The 23,383-nt window shown below is 38.7% G+C and overlaps 2 protein-coding genes across 5 annotated transcripts in view; one reads left to right on the top strand and one right to left on the bottom strand.

Moving 5' to 3' along the window:
- Positions 1 to 11,551, top strand: part of Ermp1 (endoplasmic reticulum metallopeptidase 1) — a 39,279-nt gene extending 27,728 nt beyond the window's left edge. Inside the window, exons 11-15 of one of the 2 annotated variants that reach the window (XM_040745769.1) lie at positions 1,142 to 1,294; positions 3,048 to 3,250; positions 4,010 to 4,125; positions 8,720 to 8,883; positions 8,970 to 11,551. In XM_040745769.1, the coding sequence (XP_040601703.1) occupies positions 1,142 to 1,294; positions 3,048 to 3,250; positions 4,010 to 4,125; positions 8,720 to 8,883; positions 8,970 to 9,137 (804 nt within the window). In that variant the 3' untranslated portion in view covers positions 9,138 to 11,551. The remainder of the gene's footprint in view (positions 1 to 1,141; positions 1,295 to 3,047; positions 3,251 to 4,009; positions 4,126 to 8,719; positions 8,884 to 8,969) is intronic. The other variant, XM_040745780.1, reaches the window with a different exon arrangement.
- A 2,798-nt stretch (positions 11,552 to 14,349) lies between these two features.
- Positions 14,350 to 23,383, bottom strand: part of Ric1 (RIC1 homolog, RAB6A GEF complex partner 1) — an 89,333-nt gene continuing 80,299 nt past the window's right edge. For all 3 annotated transcript variants that reach the window (XM_013115045.3, XM_005063707.4, XM_040745755.1), the window contains 5 exons: positions 21,293 to 21,579; positions 20,375 to 20,566; positions 18,636 to 18,813; positions 18,294 to 18,482; positions 14,350 to 17,094 (listed from right to left, as the gene is read on the bottom strand). In XM_013115045.3, coding sequence (XP_012970499.1) covers positions 16,806 to 17,094; positions 18,294 to 18,482; positions 18,636 to 18,813; positions 20,375 to 20,566; positions 21,293 to 21,579 — 1,135 coding nt within the window. In that variant the 3' untranslated portion in view covers positions 14,350 to 16,805. The remainder of the gene's footprint in view (positions 17,095 to 18,293; positions 18,483 to 18,635; positions 18,814 to 20,374; positions 20,567 to 21,292; positions 21,580 to 23,383) is intronic.

Here is a 23,383-nt window from a genome sequence, read left to right on the forward strand (position 1 = left end):
TTCCTTCATCCAACTTTAACTGAACATCATCTGTATGTACAAATTACCAGACTTCCAGTAGACAGGAAGCTAATTACTTGGGACACTTTAAACATTTGGGGCATTATGACAGTTTGGTAGAGGAACAAGTAGGGTTATAGTTGTTTTGCTATCTGGGGTGATTATTTACTAATGTAGTAAACAAGAGTAAGGCCTCCCATCCTTGATTGAAATTGCCCCCCCCCAAAAAAAAAGGATATAGGGACATTAGATATGAGGAGCCTTTAACTTTTCATAGACTTTGATACACATTTTTTGTTTCTCTCAATGAAATATCTTTGTATTCATGTTCTTCTTGAGTTTAGGGTATAGGCAGGAAGATGAAGAAACAAAAGTAGGAGCTAGTTTTAGATAGTGTCTCAGACCTGAGAGGACTGCAAATGCATTTTGTGTGCACTCTTCTTTCAATTTGCTGATTTGGCTACAATAAAAAAGCTAAGTATATTTTTTGGATGCCAACCTTTCAACTGAGCAATTCATGTTTACTATCCCAACTTCAGATTCATTGTTTAGTGTTCACAATGGTTAACTTAAAAGCACAATATTGTTTCATAGTGTAGTTTTTCTTCAAATGGAACTTTTAGAAGATCCATCTAAAAACTAGTCTGTATGATTCCAACTCTTATTATTAGTATGTTATAAACACTAAAGGTGGAGTCTGAGTTTTATTGAAACATATGCTTAGGCATAAGACCCTGCCTGTGACAGTTTGGCAGCTTTGACGCCACGCTTGTGTTCAGTTCAGTGGTAGTCTGCTGTGCAGGTCTGGCCATTGTTGGCTGTGAGTCACAGTAGGCAGTGGCTTGACTGCTAATGGATGGATTCTGGTCCCTTTTCCTTTGATGTTTGAGCACAGGGTCATTGTGCTTTGTGTCCATTCACCCTGTTGGTTTCTGGCCCACAGTCACAAAGTTCTGTCCTGACCAGTTGAGGGTACCTGTCATTTTCTAGGCTCTTATGGAAATACCTGAGGAATTACTTTGTTTACTGGGTGTCACAGTACATTACCCAGCCTCCTAGTGACAATACCCACTAAAAAATAATCATTTAAATTACCTCTATACCAGTGATATGAATTTGTAATTTTTCTGTTTGTGTTTAGATTAAATTCATCTACCTTGTGAAAAGCACAAAGAAAACCATGCTGACTCTAACACTGGTGTGTGCAGTCACACTTCTCCTCGTCTGCGGTGGAGCCTTTTTCCCATACAGCTCCAATCCTGCGAGTCCAAAGCCAAAGCGAGTGTTCCTTCAGGTAAGGGCAGTTCTTCGTAAGCAGTGAGAGTCAGAAGATGAAACTGGTTGTGTGTGCTTTGAGCTCCACTAATGAACAGGAAAACTGACTTTTCTGCTGTTGACATAATTTAGTTGGTCTAGGTTTCTTTGTGTATAAAACAAGGAACACTGCCCATCAGTGGGCATTCTTATTAGCTAGGCACACTTTCCATGGTGTGTGTGTGTGTGTGTGTGTGTGTGTGTGTGTGTGTCTGTCTGTCTGTCTGTCTGTCTAATAGATGAACATATATAACCTGGAAATCATGAACAGTTGAAAATACAAATGCATAAACATCTATAGGCTGACTAAAAGTCTTAAACCATTACTAGCAAAATAAAATAGGAATTAAAAATTGCTAGTAAAATTGAGCCTTAGTAACATTCAAAGTAATATGTGATAAAAATAACCTAAAAAGGGGTTATTAAAATGTACTTTAGGATTTTCTTTAGATTTCAGGTCTTTTCCTAAAACCTTTTAGAAGTGGTACTATATAGCCAAAGGCTTGTTTTCAGTTTTGTCAAAGGTTTTAGAGTGGTCATACAATGCTAACTGAGTTATACTAGATTACTCAAGGATTGAAAAATTAAAAAGACTGCAATGTGAGAGGTTTTGAAAGGAAGCCAACTAGTCCTTGGTGGTAGTCTTTAGGACAGTGATCTGTTTTGTGTGAAACCTTTGGTGAAGAACAGTTTTTAAGGAGGTCCAACATGGTCTTCAGTGGCGTGGCAACTGTCCCAATTCTGACAGTAGAATTTAGGAAAAGCTACATTTTCAGTTTTAAAAGGACTGTTATTTGTTTTGGTTCTTTTCCCCCTGATGGGCAAAATAATAACTATTTTAGGCCCTGCCAGCCGTGCAAGTTTCTGTCGCTGATCACCTACTTTCATAGAGTGAAAGCTGTATTCTACCCAAAGCTAATAGCCGTGAGTTCCAACATGTGCTTCCTGTGCCATGCTAACCCATGCCATGCCATGCCAGCCCTTTCTGTGCTGCTCTCTGCTGCTGAGTAGCTATTTAAATGCATCGAAAGTCCTTTGGGCATTAAGACTGACATGTGGTCTGCTGCCATACCTGTCTTTCTCTGTAGTTGGATTAACTGCATATAATGCACTGAGGAGGAAATGAGTGTGATTATACACATGTGCTTTCCATGATTTGTTAAATTTGAATATAATTTGAATTTTTTTGTCCTTTGGGTTTTTAAAAAAGACATTTTATATTATGTATATACATGTGTCTGTGTGGGTATTTGTATCTGAGTGCAGGTGGCCTAGGAAGCCAAAGGTGTTGATTCCCTGGAGCTGGAGTTACAGGTTGTTATGAACCACCTGATGTGGGTGTTTGTAATTGAACCAGGGTCCTCTGGAAGAGCAGTACACGCTGCCTAGATTTCCTTCAATTCCTGGGTTCAAGTGACCCTCCACTTCAGCCTTTGTAGATTAAGCTGGCCTTGAACTCACAGAGATACGTCTGCCTCTGCCTCCCAAGTGCTGGGATTAAAGATGTATGCCACCAATGCCCAGCTAAATTTTATGTGTAATTAAAATATACTTCAACTATATTTGTGATTTACAATAAATAGTGTCTAGTTTAAAAGGAAAAAAAAACCACTAACAGTTAAGTTAGTAATTGCTAAGTTTCCTTTTTGTTTCCTGTTGCTAATCAATTTTGAGTGGGGAGGAACGTGGGTGAAACAGCTGCAGCAGTCTCCTCACTAGTCTGTTCTTTTCAGCACATGAGTAGAACTTTCCATAACTTGGAAGGAAACGTAGTAAAAAAAGACTCTGGAATATGGATCAATGGGTTTGATTATACTGGAATGTCTCACATAACACCTCACATTCCTGAGATCAATGATACAATCCGAGCTCACTGTGAGGAGAATGCCCCACTCTGTGGCTTCCCTTGGTATCTTCCGGTGCACTTTCTGATCAGGTTGGTCATTACTTTTTGCTTAAGTTGGTGTTTAGTTCCCAAATTCTATCAATGTATCAGGATTCTTATTGAGACTTATCCTTAACTCAATCAAGTGCTGTTTGTAATACTTTACAAAGAGCAACAACAACAACAACAAAATGCTTGTTTGTAATATGACTATAAAATGTCCATTTCGTTAGTCAGATAATAGACCCAGGAGAATAGTTTTAAGACTTCTCTCTTCAAGAAACCTGAGTAGTAGTTAGAAAGGGTGACCCTCTTAATATAATACAAACAACAGTTACAGCTTCATTCCAGCTTGGCATCTCAGAATTGCACCTGAGAAAATAGGATGGGCAGTGGAATTGCCTAGGTAATTCCTATTCTTTTAAAAAGATACATTCTATGTGCATGTATGTTTTCCCTGCAGTTATATGCACAGTGTGTGTGCCTTATACCTTTGAAGGTCAGAAGAGAGCGTTGAATCTCTGGCTCTAGAGTTACAGGTGACTGTCAGCTGCCATGTGGATGCTGGGAACTGAACCTGGGTCCCCTGTAAAAGCAGCCAAGCTTTTGACTCTCCAGCCCTTAACTTCTTTGATTTTAAAGTTAGGAAGGATTTGTTACACAGCATGGGCATCAAAGGAGATGGTATCATTTATCATATTCATTAGGTGTTTTCATACCCCTTGTGTATTCTGAACTCTTCTGTGAGTTATGTTTTACTTATTATAAGTTAAGAGGGCATCCTAAATATTAACGCTACCTTTCCAATAGGAAAAATTGGTATCTTCCGGCTCCAGAAGTTTCTCCAAGAAATCCTGCCCATTTCAGACTTTTATCCAAAGAGAAGACACCATGGGGCTCTATAAAGTTGACCTTTGAAGCAACAGGTGAGCCAGTTTTCCTCTCACCTCATTCCTAAGCTTTTTAGTAAGTTGATATATGTCTGTCCATCCATCCATCCATCCTCTAAGACAGTCTCAAATATAGAGCTCAGGCTGGCCTCTGATTCAGGATCTTCTTGCCTTAGCCTCTTGAGAGCTAGAACATGTACCATCACAACTTGTACCTTGTATTATTTCTAATAGTAATTAAAACTTCTTTGAGACTATCTAATACACTTTATTGCTTAGAAGTTTCAGGATAAAAATGAGCAAAACTACAGTTTAAAGCTTACCAGTTTTCTGCTTTAGACTATTTCTTTTTGTTCTACTTGTTCTTTTATTTAATTTACTCTTCTTTTTCTTGTCTACTAAGGTGGAAGCTTAACTTACATCCTTTAGATTGTTATCCCTAATATATGCATTCAGTGCTATAAATTATCTTTTGAATATTGCTTATGCTCTTGATTAAGGTTTCTTAAAATTTTTATACACCTGAGAAATTTTATTTGACTCTGGGGCTACAAAATAGGTATACAAATCAATCACTTACTGATAATAAATCAGAGAACTTTATTTTCAAAGTTCTTTGGTACACATATAATTTTACCAGTTACTAACAACAAAAGCAAGTTTTCATACTGGGGAAATGGATGTCTTTGTATATTTTTTTACATGAAGAGTTACATCTTGAGTACTTGCTGTTGTAGGATTTAGAGCATCTTCTGTATTTCCAAAAACTGATCAGCATTTTGACTTTATTTATTTATTTTGAGACAGGGTTGCCCTGTATGGTTTTGGAGGGTGTCCTGGAACTAGCTCTGTAGACCAGGCTGGCCTCAAACTCACAGAGATCTGCCTGCCTCTGCCTCCCGAGTGCTGGGATTAAAGGCGTGCACCACCAACGCCCGGCTCATTTTGACTTTATAAACATCAGTGCTGGGAGTGCCACTCTAGTAAGTATGTAATACAAATGACAGAAGTGGTTAGGACCATTGCAGAAAATTGTAAAATTTTGTCCTAATTCCAGGGCAAAATTCATTTAACAAGTCTTTATGAAACTTGTCAGGAACTCAAACAGCAAGTCTAAAAAATAAAGTCTAACACATTCCAGTCCAAACACAGTCAGATTTAATATTTATATGCTGATGGAAAAATTTTGTATAGACAGTATAAACACTAATTCATTACCTAATGACTATCAAATCTGAGCTGGTGTGTTTCAGGCAGCATTTGGTGGCATTGCATACATAGTACAGAGTATTCACGTCATGTGTTGAGATGCAAGGCTGTATTCAAGTCATGGAATGCATCATAGACAAAAGCGTCTAGAAATATCTTGGATTTATTACATATTTGTCTTAATTACTTTTCTGTTGCTGTGTTAAGACACTACTTCTAAGGCAACCTGTAAAATAAAGCATTTAGTTTGGGTCAGAGTCCATGGCCATCATGACGTGGGGGACAAGGTGACAGGCATGGCGCTGGAGCAGTAACTGAGAGCTGTTTTTGTCTATGAGCATAAAGCAGAGTGGTGAGTAGGAATGGTGTGGGCTTTTGAAACCTCAGACCCTGCCCCCAGTGACACACCTCCTAGTTCTTTCCAAACAATTCTATCAACTGGGGGAACCAAGCATTCAACGATACAAGCCCATGGGGGCCATTCTCAGACTATCACAATGTTTGCTTATTTTGGTTGCTGCATATTAAAAAACCTTTTACTGTTGCTATCTCCCCCCCCACACACATTGGGTTAGACGACCAGTAAGGTGCTATGGACCATAGTTGACGAAGCTGGCCCTAGATCCCACAAATTTTAAATTGTTGTGTTTTAGTGTTTAGTTCAAAATACTAAAACAAAATCCTTTCTCTTGACCTTGTTACCAGAACTTCACCCATGCAGGTAAGTGTTCTACCACGGACCCACATCCCAGCCCTCGACTCTTCTGTATTGACCCATTGTTATCAGAAGTGTGCTCTTTAGTTTCCAAATAATGTAGCTTTTTTTCTGGCATCAACTTCTTGTTTAATTTCATTTTGAGCCAAGAAGTTATTGCTTGTATGATTTGTATTCTGAATGTTATGGTGTGCTGTATGCTGAGGATTCTGTGGCTTGGGTAATGCTCTTTGTGAGTTGCTACTGTTGAAGGGAAATTTTGTGACTATCCTGTGGGCCCAGTTTCAGTGTAGCTATCAGTTTTTGTCTTACCCATATTCAGGCTTTGCTGTTAGGTGCATATATTTTAAGTATTCTTCTGTCTTCTTATACATTACCTTTTGACCTTATATAATTGCCTTTTGAGCAGTGAAAATTTCCCTTGCTCGAGTCAACTGTAGTTCTCCAAAGCTTTCTTTTGATTGCTACTAATTAAAAATTGTATATTTTTCTGCCTATATTTGTTTTTGTGCTATATACATACTAGGTAGATGCTCTATTACCAAGCTACATCTCCAGCACCTTCCATTTACTCTTCTGTGTCTTTATCTTTAAGAATTTCGTATAGATAGTACTTGGTTGGGTCTTGTTTTATGACCCAGTTTAAATGGGTTAATAGTTTTGCCTTTGTTTTTCCATCTTCCACCCTGTTTATGTTTTAATATAGTTTTCACTGAGCTATTAACTAATCCATTTTATGGTTTTGGTTTAATTTTGTGCTGGGCATCGGTAGTGCACGCCTTTAATCCCAGAACCCAGGAAGCAGGCAGACCTCTGTGGGTTCAAGGCCACCCTGGTCTATATAGTGAGTTCCAGGACAGCCAGGGCTACACAGAGAAACCCTGTTTTTAAAAAACAAAATTTTGCATTCCCGTATGTGTCTGTAAGTGTATGTCATATGCCTGCAGATACTCAAAGAGGCCTGAAAGAGAGTGTTGAACCCTCAGGAACTGGAGTTAAAAGTAATTATGATCTGCCCAATGTAGGTGCTGGGAACTAAACTATGGTTCTCAGAAATGGCAGCAAGTGTTCTTAACTCTGAGCCATTTCTCTGGCCCCGCTATAGTTTTATTTTTAGTGATTGCCATAGAGTTTGAAGTGCGTATCTACAGCTAATCCAGTTTCACTTTAAACACTGTACTGCTTGGTGAGTATGCCTTTGGTTTGCTTGAGACAGGGTCTTGCTGTATAGCTCAGTCTTGCCCTGCCTTATGACTCTCCTGCTTTTGATTCACCAGTGCTGGGGTTCCACCACATTTGACCAACTATTTTATAAAAAAAATTTAACCCTTTCTCTCCCAGTGTCATTCAAATACTCAAATACAAAGGCCAGTTAAAATCAGGTTGGGTGTAGTTGTGCACACTTAATTCCAGGGAGGCAAGCAGATGTCTCTGTGTGTTCCAGGCCAACCTTGTCTATATATAGAACTTCAGGCTAACCAGGTAACATAGTGAGCAGCAGATGCTATTAATAGCTGAACACCTCTCCAGCCCCAAATCAAACTTATTTTAATGGTTGCTGAGGACTTGCAGTAAGTCTGTGTCCTCAGTTCATCCCCTTCGGAGTGCAAGATGTTGGTCTCAAAAGCAACAGGCAAGTCCTGTGACACTGCTTCTTCACTTAAGATAATTAGACTTTATCTCCTTTAGGCTCATTTATTTACTTTTTGGACAAGCTAGCTTCAAACTCATGGTCTCCCTGCCTCAGTCTCTTGAGGGACTACTGGAGTATGCCACTTGGTGATTGTGACTTTTGTAGTATTTTTTTTTCCTTCTGGGGGGGTGGGGGAACCAAGGTTTCTATGTGTAGCCTTGGCTGTCCTGGAACTCACCCTGTACAGGCTGGCCCCAAACTCAGAGTTCACCTGCCTCCAGAGTGCTGGACTAAAGGCGTGTGCTACCACTGCCCAGCCTGGCTATGACTTTTAAGAAGCCGTATTGAAATGTAGTGTTGGTCATTGTCAAACAGATAGGCATTGACCTGAAGACTTGACTCTTCCCTTTTCCATGTTTAGTCTTCTAGGATTTCCCTCACGGTGTCACCAGCTGATCTACTACATTTGATTGTCACTTCCCTCCTTAAGTAAAATTAATGAAGTTCTTCTGCTTGCAGAATAACTCTAGGGTTCTTGGCATAACGTTTTGTGGGTCTTTGATATAAAGTCTCATAGGCATTTCAAGCTATTCTTCAATAAAGAAATCAGGATCATTTCCCTTTTTGATCAATTGTTCTTTGTGTAAATGTGATGGTTAACTTTGTGTCAATCCAGTGAGACTAAATAGTACCTTGATATTTGGCCAAATTATCCCAGACTTTTCTGATAACATGTATAGAGTGGATTTGAGTCAGGTTGATGAGTTACTGTAGTCCAAACACTGAGAGCCTTAAGGAACTAGCCACAGGCAGATTACTTTCCAACTCTCCCTGCAATCTTGGGTGGGGGTGTGTTAGGTAAATTCCATCAGCAGTTACTTTTCTCACTTAAGATTTTTTGCCTTTTCTGTTCTCTTATCTTTGTTGCTAGATACTGAATGTCCAAGCTGGTAAACCTCCTGCCTTGTGGAGAGTCCACCTAAAGTCACAGCACAGATGAACCACAACAGTATGGTTTGGGTGTTAACTGTATTGCCTATCACTGCTGACTGATGGAAATGTTCCTCTTACAGGACCAAGCCATATGTCTTTCTATGTTCGAACCCACAAAGGATCAACACTTTCTCAATGGTCTCTTGGCAATGGCATTCCAGTCACAAGCAGAGGAGGGGACTACTTTGTGTTTTATTCCCATGGACTCCAGGCCTCTGCATGGCAGTTCTGGATAGAAGTACAGGTGGGAATTTTCCTGGCTCCCTGACAGTACTTAGCTACCTTGGAGTTTAGTGCTGTGGCTCCAGAGAACTAACTGATTTTCTCTAGCAGGTATCAGAAGAACAGCCAGAAGGAATGGTCACGGTGGCCATTGCTGCCCACTATCTATCAGGGGAAGACAAGAGATCTTCTCAGCTTGATGCTCTGAAAGAGAAGTTCCCGGATTGGACATTTCCCTCTGCGTGGGTTTGCACCTACAGCCTCTTTGTGTTTTAATTGTGTGGATGGGCTTTGAGTACATGCCCCTTGGACATTCCATGGGACAGTTTCTCTCCCATGTTATATGGATATTTGTAACACAAGTCAATGAGTTTTAGTGAGCGTATGTTCAAAGAGCTTTTGGGATAATACTCTTCAGGGCCATATGGGTTAAACTTTGGGATAGTGATGCCTGGCTTTTTTGTCACTTGAAAATTCCAGTTTTCGGGCACTTAGGCACATGTGGATACTGCCATTTATACATGTCAGTTTTATGACTGTAAGGACTCAGCAACATAGTTCTTCAGTAGCAAGAAAGATGTAGTCAGATTACTGTTAATGAAGTAGGTAAGTCCATTGTAGGTAAGTCCATTGTTGTCAGTGGATGGTAGGTAAATACCGTTCTGGGATAGTGGCTCTCCTCACCTGTAACTGGAGGTCACAGGAAAGTAACCGCCATGAAGAAGGAAGTCCCGAGAGCTACATTTCTTCAGGCAGCCATTAGCACAGCTGAAGCTTGAGCCCTGGAAACCACTTCTGGACTATTTCCTGAGATAGCATTCATTGTCTGCTTCCTACTCAAATGCTCCTGTCATTTAGGAAGAGAACGTTTTTCAGCTACATTCCCTTCTCACAGTTCATGGGTTGCTTTATTTGTGCAACATAAGATTTAAACTTCTTCCCAGAGCACAGAGTTTATAGCACGGCTTTTCTGAGGTAGAAGAGAGGAGGGTGGAGTATTCTATATAGTATTTATTCTCTTCGTTTTATAGGCATCCTCTGTCATACAAGGTTAATCCTTTACAACATAATTGCAACATTTGGTTTTTTGAGACAGGGTTTCTCTGTGGCTTTGGAGGCTGTCCTGGAATTAGCTCTTAGCAGTCTGGTCTCGAACTCACAGAGATCTGCCTGTCTCTGCCTCCCGAAAGGTTTTCTGTTTTGTAGCAAGTCAATTTCTTAGAACTTACTGTCTGTCCTCATACTGAGGTTGTGGCTTATACAGGAATGAGGCAACTACACCTGTATCTGTTAGTGTTTAGATCCTGAGTAAAAGCAGCAGTATGGTTTAATGGTGCTTTTCATTTGGAGGCAGGGATATAGCTTGTGAAGTTTGTCACAGCAGTGCCTCTTGTGGCTTCTCTAGGTTCCAGCAGTGACAGAGATGATGAGATAAGCAATAAGATGTTTCTTTTTTACATTAACAAATGTAAAAAGACAAAATTTGAGTTAGTCAACAAATATGACCCAAAATATAGTTGAAAGAAAAGCCATAGGAAACCAAAACAAAATAAAATATACTTGTCAGGTAGGAACAGAAAGGTTTTTCTCAGAGTGGTCCTCAGAGCTATCTGAATTTCAGTAAGAGCAGCTACTTAAGTGTACACTGCAGGAGAAACTTTCTTAAAATCACTTGTGTGGTATGTCAGTTTCTAACCATGTTCCTTGTGTTGCCTGCTTAATCTATAACTCCTTAAACACTGTCTGTGCCCATGCAGACATAAGGGCAGCAGCTAGAGCTGGTAATGTGCTGACTGTCACATGTATTGACACTGTATAGTGGAGTCACTGGTTTTGCTGGACTTACAGAAATCTTATCTAACAGTGCTTCAAGTATCTGGCTCCTGCTGTGTACGTATTATTGGTCAGGTAGTACTTAACATCGGCAGCCTGTATAGAATCACAGCTGATGAAAATAGGTAATAGTGCTAATAGATAAATGAACTTCAAAATATAGGTGAATGTTCTGTTCCTGGTTTAATCTGAAACTGATTACTAGAAATTATAGGAGGGGAAGCAAACCATCACGCTGAGGAAGCATATAAAACAAGATGTTCTCTGATTTCTTTCCTTTTGGCAGGGTACCTTTGTCTTTTTTCAGCATAATCATGATTTTCCTTTTGCCTTTGGGTTATTTCTCTATGTAAACAGTTTTGATTTTCTCTAATATTATGAAACTTTGATATTATACACCCAGTAACAAGAGGCTCAGTTTCAGGACATGCTTAAAGGCCAGAAATGGTCAAGCAATTACATACAGTATTCATGGCTTTTAATAAGCACACTCCATAGTTAGCAGTAACTTCCTCTTTTAAAGACTATCTGATCATTTGAGTAATTTACTTCTAAAAGTATATTTCCAAGGTCTAAGTAATGAATTTCCTCCCTAATGAATGTAACTATAAGCAGCACAATAGGGAAGAGTATAAAGAACTGTGTTTTCACAGTTCTTAATATTTAAGAATGATTGATTGTTCTACGAAGTGTTTTCCAGCTAGCAGCTGTAATTAAATGTCCCCAAGATTCCCCAAGGTTTTATCAAAGGAGGTTGAACCACAAGCAGCCTATATGTGATTCAGGAAGCTGCTGGGAGACTTGTTGAGGGTTAATTGTTGCCTTACAATGTTACTGAAATAAACTTTTTTAACATAGTGGTTGGAAAAAATGGATTTTTACAACTGATTTTATTCTATCTCCATAGTTTAAGGCTATTCTATATCCCTAGTCTTTATATAAAAAATCTTTAAGAAGATCTCATGGCTTGAGCATCACTGCTATTTTAATACGTGGTATAAGCAAAGAATTCAAAATGGGAATGCTCACTTCACATGGAGTCTTTTACTTGTAATGAAATGATGCATCTGAATTCCACAGAAATAAAAATACCCTGCTTAGCAAATGATAAAATCCCAGGTACATTTGGGCTTAAATCTCCCATGGGAAGAGGAAGTCACAAAAAGTATTTTTTTTTTAAAACTAGGGGCTAGGGATAAGAGCAAACAGAATACTAACGATGGTCTGTTCTGACCGTCTCAGAAGAGGAGTTCCTCTATCTGGTGAAGGTCATCAAAAAAGACTGGAAGAAGACAAGACATCCATCATTGCCACTCCCACTTTGAACATCATTCTGGTGGTTCCAGCCAGGGCAAGCTGGCAAAGAGAGACAAAGCATTCAGATCCTATACAGAATTAAAATTAAATCTGGTTGCAAATGATACGACTGTTTATACAGAAAGTCAGAAAAATCCAAAGATGAAATTAAACATTCCATTTATAAGAATACCAAGAAGAATGAAACAGAACAAAAGTAAAACTGTAAAATATGCTGAAAGGCGGCTTAGAATGAAAGATAGCATGCATGCACTGGGGAAGCATGGCACTAAAAAGGACTGCTTTCTTCAGATCTGCTGGCACATTGCATACAATTCCTATACAAGTCCCACTTTGGGTGTACACACACTGAAAAAGTGGTCCTAAATTCCTACGGGACCAGAAGAGTCCTGGAATAGCCAAAATAGCCTTGAATGTATAAATAAATGTAGCACTTGTACTTCCAAAGCTTCCTGTGTAGAGCAGGAATCGTCCAACATGCTGCTACCATAAACAGATGATTGTAACAGCATACTGTTATACCTATTTCCTGTTGTACCTAACTTTTATCGTGGATCACTACACTATCATTACAACTGAGTCCAGAAACAAGCACACATGTTTATAGTCTGTTTTTGACAGTTCATTGGGGGGAAAAGTCTTTTTTACAAACAATACTCAGACAACATATTCAAAAGATAGAGTTCTTCATATATACAGAAATTAATTCAAAATGGGACCTAATGTTTGAGCTACAACTTATAAAGCATATGCATAAATATAACCTTGGGTTACATTGTAGTTTCCCAGCTTTGACACAAAAGCAACAAGAAAAGAATGAACGGGACTCCTATCAATAAGAAAAGCTGTTCGAAAAGATAGTATCAAGAAAGGGAAATCAAAGAATGAGAAAATACTAATCATAAACTTGGATAAGGCTTTGTATCCAAAAATACATAAAACCACTGGCAAGTCAAAGATAAAAATGGCCTTTCAGTTTGGTTTCAAAGGTATCCAAGAGTCTGATGGTGGATCATTTTCATGAAGATCTTGGAAGACTGACTAAGATGGTAAGTTTAGGTAGCAGAAGATGGAGACTTCATTCACAGCTAATGGGAACTTTAGGTATCCTGGCATACAGAACTTGGTATTTGCTCAAGGACATAGTAACTACATCATCGAGCAATTCAAAACACAGAATTGCTGATTCACCCAATCTTTCTTATGGGGATATGGTCCAAGACCCTTACTGGGTTCCTGAAACCACAGATATATCATAGTTTTCCCTATATATACATCCATGATAAGAGTTAGGTACAACAGGAAATAGGTGTAACAGTATGCTGTAATAAAAGCTATTTAAAACTTGGAAACTGTTTCTGCCTGTATTTTATGTTTAGTGCTCTTTGGACTTCAGTTGAGGGCAAAGCAGAGTAAGGGAAAATTACTATGTGAATGTTTATAGTGTTACAATCTAAAGTAAAAAATGCAAACTGTAACGTTTAAATGAACAGTAAATAACCACACAACAGCATTATTCAGCTTTAAAAAAGTAAAAGATACAATACATAAAGAATTTTGAAAACATAATGCCAAGGTAATAAACATCTGCATGCTATGTGTTTCTGATTATGAAATGTCTGGAATAAGGAAATCCACAAGATATATTTAAGGGACAGTCATTTTCAGTTTACCTACCAGAGATGACATCCAGTTTCCTGTACACTTTTTTGGTGATCACATGGTGTGCATCATTTTCTATCATTCCTTAACTATTGAACATGTATGTTATGAAGCGTTCAAAATTCTGTCATCAGGTCCCTGGATGTTCCCACGCTGTATCTGTTATGATAACGCGGTGGGCAACCTTATGTGGGAGACCTTGGCGGATTCCATGTCCAGCGAGGCTGACCGAGGCGGAGGGACAAACATGCCAGGCAGACAGAGCTTAAGTGAGAAGTTTTAGAGAGTGAAGGGAAGAGTGAAGGAAAAAGAACAGAGGTAAAAAAGACACAGACGACAGATGAGAAGAGGGAGACAGGAAAGTCCTGTCTGGCCCAAGGGAACAGTGGGAAGAGCAGGAAGAGTAGCAGGAATGAGAGCATAAGTGGGCGAGGCTCTTTCTTTTAAAGGGGTCCTTTGACCCGGGCTGACCAGGGTACTGCCTGAGTGCATTCTGCCAGGTGACAGGGGCAGGCCAACATAATGCCTGAGTCCTTACAGTATCTACATATATTTTAAATACATTTGTCTGAACTTCTGGGAATTTCATTTAGGAGAAGGTAAGTGGTAGGCACTGTAAAGTGAAAAATACTTTTTGTGGTATTTAATACATAACCTGAGATAAGTAAACAAAAGCTCATATAATAGTTTTATTACCTTTTACCAGGGGGTGGAGGAATACATATTACAGAAGCAGCAGCAATTCTAATTACAAGCAAAGGTTGTTTTTATCCCCAAATGACTTGTTTTGGTGTCAGCAAGAAATATAAGCATGTATGTTAACTTTCAAACAGTTATGCTAAATATTTAAGTCCATTAAAGATATGGCTTACAGTTGATGTTTTGAACCAAACAATACAGCAAAACAAAAATTTTTTAAATGTATATAACCACCAGAGGATAATTTTTTTAAGCTCACCACATTTCTTGCCTTGGTGTTTCCTTGTTCTACTAGCTAGACACTATACGTTTTATTGAAGAGTCGTTTCCAGCCCGAATCACAGGAGTGACATTAGCTAACCAGACCTGCTTTAAGATCGTGTGGTGGTGAGATGACTGGGCATGGTAGCAGTCAGGAAAGCCCAGCAACTGGAGCAGCTGCCAAGTTAAATTGGTGCACAGCTTGGGTAGGGTTCTGACTCAGGGTGTGTGCTTGGGGCTGGGATACCACTTACTAGTGGAGCACTTGGTTAGGAGTCTTAGTCATTTTTAAAACGGCTCTACCACCACCAAAAAAGTGAGATTAATTTAGCAGCAGCCATTTAAGACATGAAAAGACCACTGCTGCTTACGATGGTAAGTTGTTTTTATTAACTAATCACACTAGAAATTGACTTAATAAAAAAGATGCTGGCTCTTCTCCCTAATGGAATGGGACAGAAGAAATGTCAGCTTAGTTTTTTTTTCCCATTCTGCATATATTTATATAGGAAACTTTATTCTGTATTTTAAAATTCAGAACAAGGTGGTGGTTTGAGACTAATAAAGTAGCACCAGAAGGACCAGGTAACAACAGTCACATATTTCACCCATTCAGGAGTTTTATTATGTAAAATTATTGCACTTCTAATGTAGAAAGTAAATAACAGTAAATTACCAAATTTAATGATTTTTAAATAGTTGGTGAAATCTGAAGTAATTTCAAAATAATTTTGAGGTTCCTTCTAAACAATGTTGCCTAAGAGGACTAAATCTATCTCTTTAAAAAGGAGAATAGAGGGTTGAATTTTATTTCTAAGCTATATCTGCACTATAAGAGAATGTTTTACATAGTGGTACGAATTTGGTCCACATCAAATACATTGTGTTATAAAAATAAACAAGATTTCATAAAAAATAACATTGCATTCCTTGTTCAAATTGCACAGTACAAATAAGCTATCTAAATTAATACTGTTATTAATAATTAGAATTACATATGGTGAGTATGTGTTTAGTCTGAAGCAATTGAATATGTAGTTCTGCTTTCATAATGTATGAAAACTAAAATTTAAGTCATATCTAGAAATACATAAAATATTTTTAAACTTTACAATATAGAATTTACAAACTAATTTTTAGTAGCTGATAATACAGGATCCCACAGTCTATTTACATAAAAAGCTCATTTTTATTCAATTTACAAAAGCAATAAATAAGAAACTACATTAATTTGCACAAAACCTCTTCCACTTCATGATCAGTGGGACTACTACTTTACAGCTGAGCCAATAACCTGTGTCTATGAAGACCTCTCATTTTGGAAAGAAGAGCAAGTCTTGTCTTTATTCCAAGTATAGTCATGCAGAATCCAGTATAAAACCTTATAGAGTATAATACATGCCTTAAAAATATGGACAGTGCCTTTGCATATATTTACATAAGAGTATTCACAAAAAGATACAGTTCTTTGATACAAAATTTAGTGGTGTCAGCATAATTGACAAGAACCCCTCACCCTCTGTCCACACTGATCTAGTAGGAATTCAGCTTGCTCAAACAGGCACATTATCTCACGGTATAGCTTCCATCGGTTCAGGACTGCTAGAGAACAGAGTACTAAATCCAAAGGGTCTCTGTCCATTGACCCATAATTGTGCAAGGGCAGCATCTATTCAGAGGATCAACTAGAGTCCAGCTGACTCTATACAAGGAAGCAAACAAGTAGCTCAGGTACCTGATGAGCTACAGCAAGCACCTTAGCATTTATTTAAAAGAAAGTTAAAAAACAACCGACCCCACAAAAACAAAACCAGCCTAGACATACACTGAACCTGAAAATACATTAAGCTGTAAGTAGTGAAAAAGCTCACCTGGGGCAAAATAATCCTTACACATTAACAACTACCAATCTGTTGTAAATAAAACTAAAATACTCTACATCTATATTATGCTCATTACTTTCTAGTGGAGCTTAAGTTTTCTTATGAAAATGCTTTGATACCACATTTTTATGGAGCCAAAGAGATTTAGAGGAAGAGTTCATTAACACATAGTAATACTTTATGAAAGAGTTTCTGACCATTGTTCTGTTAACTGTTAAGTCACTCAGTCAGGTCACCAGTTGCACGCTGCTGTGATTAATACTGCCTGCTGCGATGTTTCCTGCTGTTGTCAGGACACAGAACAGTCGTAAGCCCCATCCTGGAATGGCTCCTCCTCATCCGCTCCTGTTGTGTCCTCTTCGTTCCGGCTGACCACACTGTTACTCCCAGTCTCACTATGAGAGATGCTTGCACGGCTGGAAGAGCCCCTGCTCTCTTCTGCTCTGGGGCTGCTCTGTTCAGGAGTCTTACCCACTGTTATTGGCTGGAAGGTGTCAGGCTGGACCTGCTCTTCTGTTATTTCACTGAGCTTCTGCAGTTGTGGCTTAATGATGTTTAAAAATGGCTTATATCCAGGGCTGAGTAAAGGGGGGAAAATTAATTGTCATCTGATGTAATTCAAAAGATTTGCTAGAGGGGCTGGGGAGGTAGCTTAGTCAATAAAGTGCTTGTGTGCAGGCGTGAGGTCTTGAGTTCAATCCCTAGCACCCGCATAAAAAGCTGTTGTGGTGCTGCTGAGAAGGCACAGATAGGGTTTCTGGAGGTATGCTCCACAGTCAGCCTAGCCAAACCAATGAGCCCTAGATCCCAGTGAGAGACCCTGTCTCAAAAAACAAGGTGAATAGCTCTTGTGGAATGGCACCTGAAGCTGACCGCTGTCTTTTGCAAGTGTACACAAGTACAATGCATACACACATGCACAACTTGGTTAAGTGTTGAGGTAAACTCCTAGCAGACATCAGTACAGTAAAACAAGTGATGGAGAGAAGACTCACAAGCACCCTTCTCAGAACAGAGATACATGGCTCAAGGCTGAGTCTTAAATTGCTCAGTAGTAAGGGCAAGGACTGTTACTTAAAAATCAATAACTCAAAGTCAATAACAAACAAGGAACAACAGATTTTAGACTCAAAGAGATCATTTGGAAAGTATCTGACTTAAATACATTTGGTAAGTAAGAAAAAACTAAGTAAATTAAGTAAACAGCTTCAAATCTATATATGATTGCTGACAAAGACATGCCCTCTCAACTACCACCCATTACTTCTAATTAGTGATATTACTAATTGTCATGGAGTGTTGAAATTTGTAGACTACATAACCTGTCTTTTCATGTAGAGTTTATGCTACTTTAACCACAGAATTATATTCTTAGCTCACTTATATGCCATCTTAAGCCACCATATGCTTCCAACACTATAAACTATTCAATAGACAGTACCCATTCAAGTGGCTGAGCATACAATGGTTAAAGAAAATGACTTTAAAACATAAATATGAAAACATAAACTTAAAAACCTCCAAAATGAATGAGTTATAAGTTCTTGGGTTTTTTTTCTTTTTGTTTTGGGGGGGAAGTAGGGTATCATGTACCTCTGGCTGACCTAAAACTTGTTATTTAGACCAGGCTTACCTCAAACTCACAGATCTGCCTGCTTCTGCCTCCCAAGTGCTAAGATCTATAGCATGTGCTACCACACCTTACAATCATAACAATCTTAGTGTGAAAGTCATTATTCACCATAGGACTACCAAGTTTATGGAAACCAGCACTTACCAGTCTGTAGAGGCCCATCGGTCCACTGCATGCAGCCCTGTTTTTATGTTCTGTAACATTTCTCCATCCATCTCTGAAGACTGGGCAATACTCAGAATCTGACTGACTACTGAGGATTCTCTGAGAATCAGGCTGATGACAACACACCAATCCAGACATCCTGCCTCCATGAAAATGTGCAGCAAATACCTATATATACATAAAGCAACAACAGACTAATTTGTATGGAAGAGATCTGCTGATACATAACAGGCAGTATGTACTAAGAAAGGAGCTCCAATTTCCACCAGCACACAGAAATCTGGCTAGAGTTTCTGTGTTCCAACATTCTGAGAAACTCACCGAAGCTGGACTTGAGATTTGTGAGGGCCTTTACTTGCCAACTCCATGGAGATGTGCTCCAACTCAGACTGAGTCAAACTGAGGGTGGAGAAATTTTCATCCACCATTGTCCAGTCACCATCCACCATGGAGCTGCTTTCAGTCAGGTCTGTGGCTGAACCAATGCTGCATTCATCACCTGATGAAGAAATTTCAGAAGTCATAAATGAGCTTTTCATTTCATAAATACTTCCCTTTTATTATAAATATTAGTTATTTGTAAAATGCTGATTTCTCCTCAGGACTTCAAAATGAAACATTCAATCTATTGCTAAAGCAGCCATTATATGAACAACATGTGTTTTAAGAGCTAGCAGGTTAATAAAAAGAAATTATATGCCTTAAAGTGGGAAAACATTCTAATTTTATAACTAAAAGTAATAGCAGTCACAAGCCTTTACCCATCACAGACATTTCACTAACAGTGATGACAAAATGGTAGCCCAGTGCTAGGCAAATACCTGGCCATTAAGAAAACAGGAAATGCAGGGTAGTGTTGGCTCATGCCTTTAATCCCAGCACTCAGGAGGAGAGACAGGTGGATCTCTGTGAGTTCGAGGTCAGCCTAGTCTACAGACTGAGTTCCAAGACAGTCTCCAAAGCTACAGAAAAAAACCTGCCTTGAAAAACAAAACAAAACAACAACAAAAAAAGAAAACAGGAAAAAAATGAACGTAGCTTGTAGAGCAGATCTGTAGTCTCAACTACTTGGGTGGCTAAGACAGGAGGATCTTAAGTTCTAGGACAGCATGGAAAACTTAGTGAGACCCAGTCCTCAAGATTCAAAATATAATAAAAAACAAAACCAAAAGACTGGAGAGGAGGCTTAAGGAGTAGTTCAGTGATACATGCTTGCTCGGCATGCAGGAGGTTTTAGGTTCAATCCCCAGTATTGGCTATCCCCTCCTCCACTCACACAAAGCACAATTACTATTGAAACTTTGATGTTTTATAACCCACAGAAACACAAATTGCTTCAAAACCTCTTCTGCTTGTAGTTTAACCATTACTGTATAGCAGAAATTGGTATAAGTTTTATAAAATGGTCACATAATAAATATTTCAGACTTTGGAAGGTAGGAGTTAAAACAAAAATTATATGTAACAAATTTAAAAAATTTTCATAAACTTTATTAATAAAATAAACACTAGTGATTGAAGTACATTTTTATAACAAAAGTCTACTTATTCTAAACAACAGAATTCCTTATATGATGATGACATTTTATTACCTGGAATTCAAATATAGTTATTTCCTTATCAAAATTAGTAGCAGAGGCTCAGCAAGGTGGCTCAGAGAGTAAAGGCACTTGCCACCAGATGATACAAGCCTGACAAACAACCAGAGTTTGATTTTAGAAACCCACAAAAAAGATGGAAAGAGAGAATTACACAAAGTTGTCCTCTGACTTCCACGTGTATATTCTCCTACACACATCACACATAAATATAAATTTAAAAACTTGATTGCCAAGATTTACTTAGTGCTGACCTGTATTTCACATACCTAAAATAAATAGGGTTAAGCACTGTTAAAGCCAATTTGTCCTTATCTACCTCTGTAGGCAGATGTTTAATGGCTAATTCTTCAGGATATTGAAAGAAGTATGATGCTGTATCTTGGAAATGCTATGGCACAGGATCTTTTCCCAAACAAAACTCAAGAAGGACTACAACTTGTTCCTTTATTAGATATATACCTTTATGAGATAACGGTGACAGGAAAGCATCTTGCATTTGTGGTCCAGGGGATGAGGCTATGTCTGTGTCACGATGGGTGGGGCCAATGTTGCTGAGCCAGCTCTGACTCCGTTGGATGTTAGAGATGCCAGCATCCATCTCAGAGGTTAGGAAAGGGTCAGCCGACTGAGACTTTAATAGCTGCTCACCCACTGCATGGTAAGTCCAGAAGCAAAAGAGGTGTAGTGTCATTCCCAACATGGTCAGTTCAAAGCCAATCACCATCATACACAGTATCATTTCTTCAAAAGTAGGGATGTGAAATTATGGAAAAGATTATCTGAGCCATCTTATTCTCTTACTGTTCCTAGGCCACATTGTACTCTCTTGATCTAAGTGACTCGCCTTGGTTCTTAAGATAACCCAAAGTTTCCAAACACCATGATAACAAGGTTTTGTTTAAGTAATTGGAAAGATATATGAATTTACAAACTTCTTCCTTTTGCTCAAACATGGTTTCACTTTTTCCTTTCCATGTTCAGAAAATGGCACAAGTGTCAAAGACAATTTATCACCTGGGATGAGTTCTGTCGGTAACTATTGATGAGCTTATTTGAGGTTCATGACTAAGTCATTCTAGACTCTTTGCTGCAGTAAGCTAATTATACATTTTACATTCAGTTTCCAAACTGTTCATAATTTAATAATGGCTAGATTTGTGAGTTAAACTTCAAGCCCAAAAGATTTAAGAGATAAGTTTCTACTTGATATATACCTTTGGTCAAATGGTAGACATTTCAACTAATGTATAAAAAGTTGGTTTTTATTTGCTTAAATTTGGAATGAAAAGAGTTCCTTGAACATCTATCAATGGCAACATGTCTAAATATCCAAAATAAAATACTATCTTTGGTAAAACCGTCAGAAGTTCAGGTTACCTGTTCGGCACTTCCCATTTTTGAAAGGGGAACTGATAGAAGAGGCCGGGATAATGGGAAGTGGCCACAGGAAATCCTTGTGAAGTCTCTTCAGGGCTACCACAAAGTTGTCTACACGGGCAGCTCGGGTACGCTCTTTGCAAAGCCAGCTGATTAGTTCAAAGCCTAGCTGGGCTGCAAAGCAGCCCAGGTCCTTTAATCGTACATCTTCTAGGAGGCGCCGAGCATGTCTCCACAGCATCATGTCAATGTACATGTTCTCAGCACAGTCACTGTCTTTGCTCCATCTGTAAGAGACAGAAGCAGCTAAAGAACAACTTACTGAAGAACTAACTCCACACACTTTCAGGTAACATTGATAAAGTTGAAAAGGAAGCAAGAGATCCAATATCTAATTGTGCCTGAACAGGAAGAAAAAGCTTCAGGGCTTCTCTGTCTCATACCATAATCTGTTTAAAACACAAGGCACAGAGTTACTGCTGGTTTTTTTGTTTGTTTGTTTTTTAATTTTGAGACAGGCTCTTTCTATGAAGTGCTGGAATTCACTATACAGTCCAGGCTGGCCTTGAACTCACAGATATCATCCTGCCTCTGCCTCCCAAGTGCTGGGACTAACGGTGTACACTACCATGCCAGGCACAAATATACCTCATAAGACCAATTTTTGGAATTGAATATATGGAATAATAATAAATAGAAGACAAAAGCAAGACCAGGAAGAGGTGGTATGTAGTTGAAGCAGGGAAAAGAAAAGCAAACAAATAATGCATTTGGAAATACTAACGAAAAAGGGAAAAACATAAAAGGAAACCTCTCTTCTTGAGTTATATAGACAAATGAAAACAAAACTCATAAAATTAATGATAAGCAAATATAGTTTATTATCTCTCATAGAAATGAGTAGCTGTGTAGCCAGTCTGGTAATTGAGTAGTGGGCTTGAAGTGAGAAGCAGGGCATTGTGGCAATATTTTGTTTATGATCTAACAAATAAAGCTTGCCTGAGAATCAGAGTGCTAGCTACACTAGTTAGCCACAGAGGCCAGGTAGTGGTGGCACACACCTTTAATCCCAGCACTTGGGAGACAGAGACAGATGGATGGATCTCTGTGAGTTTAAGGCCACCATGGGCTACACCATAGCACTTGGGATCACATGCCTTTAATCCTAGCACTAGGGAGGTGGGCAGAGAGAGGAATATAAGGCTGGAGGAGAAAAGAGAGAGATGCAGTCTGATGATTCACAGAGATGGATGCAGTCTAGGCAGTCAGTCTGAGGCAGTAATGCAATCTGAGGAATCAGTGTAAAGACAGGATTGCTGTAACGAGCATTAATCCCAACAGCCTGGTATCAGAGCTGCGTCAGTCCCAAATAACACACAGAGACTCTATTAGTTATAATGCCATCGGCAATGTTCAGGGCTTCTCATTGGCTAGTTCTGTCTTACGTATGTATTAACCCATAACTAATAATACATATATTTCTATAAGGTATTATCTTACGGAGGACGCCAGACTCATGCATCTTCTCTTCCAGGGATCACATGGCAACTCTCTACTCTTCACTACATTTCCCAGAATCCTCCTTGACTCCCAGTCCCACCTATCTTGCTTCCCTATTGGCTAACAGTGTCTTATTTATCAACCAATAAGACAAACATATACACAGAAGGACTTCCCCCATCATCTCCTTTTCTGTCTAAATAAAAAGAAAGGTTTTAATTTTAGTGAAATTATATATAACAGAACAGTTATCAAGTAAGAACTATAGTTAACAATATTTGGTCCATTAACATTTAGTAAGATTTAAATAAAGTATTTTATCATCTATCCTATCTGTGTGAGTCTAAAGTCTTATATTTTATCATAACTAGGGAAAACTATAATTATAACTATCTGTCTTCAACTCCATCAAAGACCACAGAAGGATAATATATAAACACTAGAATTGACAGAGACATCTTGCTACTGGACAGTCACCTGAAGTTCCTCTATAATGTTGAGTCCTTATGTGTATGTTTGTCTTATTGGTTGATAAAGTACTGTTGGCTAATAGGGAAGCAAGATAGGTGGGACTAGGAGTCAAGGAAGATT

The sequence above is a fragment of the Mesocricetus auratus genome, unplaced genomic scaffold (assembly GCF_017639785.1).
Source record: "Mesocricetus auratus isolate SY011 unplaced genomic scaffold, BCM_Maur_2.0 Super-Scaffold_4256, whole genome shotgun sequence".
Taxonomy (NCBI): domain Eukaryota; kingdom Metazoa; phylum Chordata; class Mammalia; order Rodentia; family Cricetidae; genus Mesocricetus; species Mesocricetus auratus.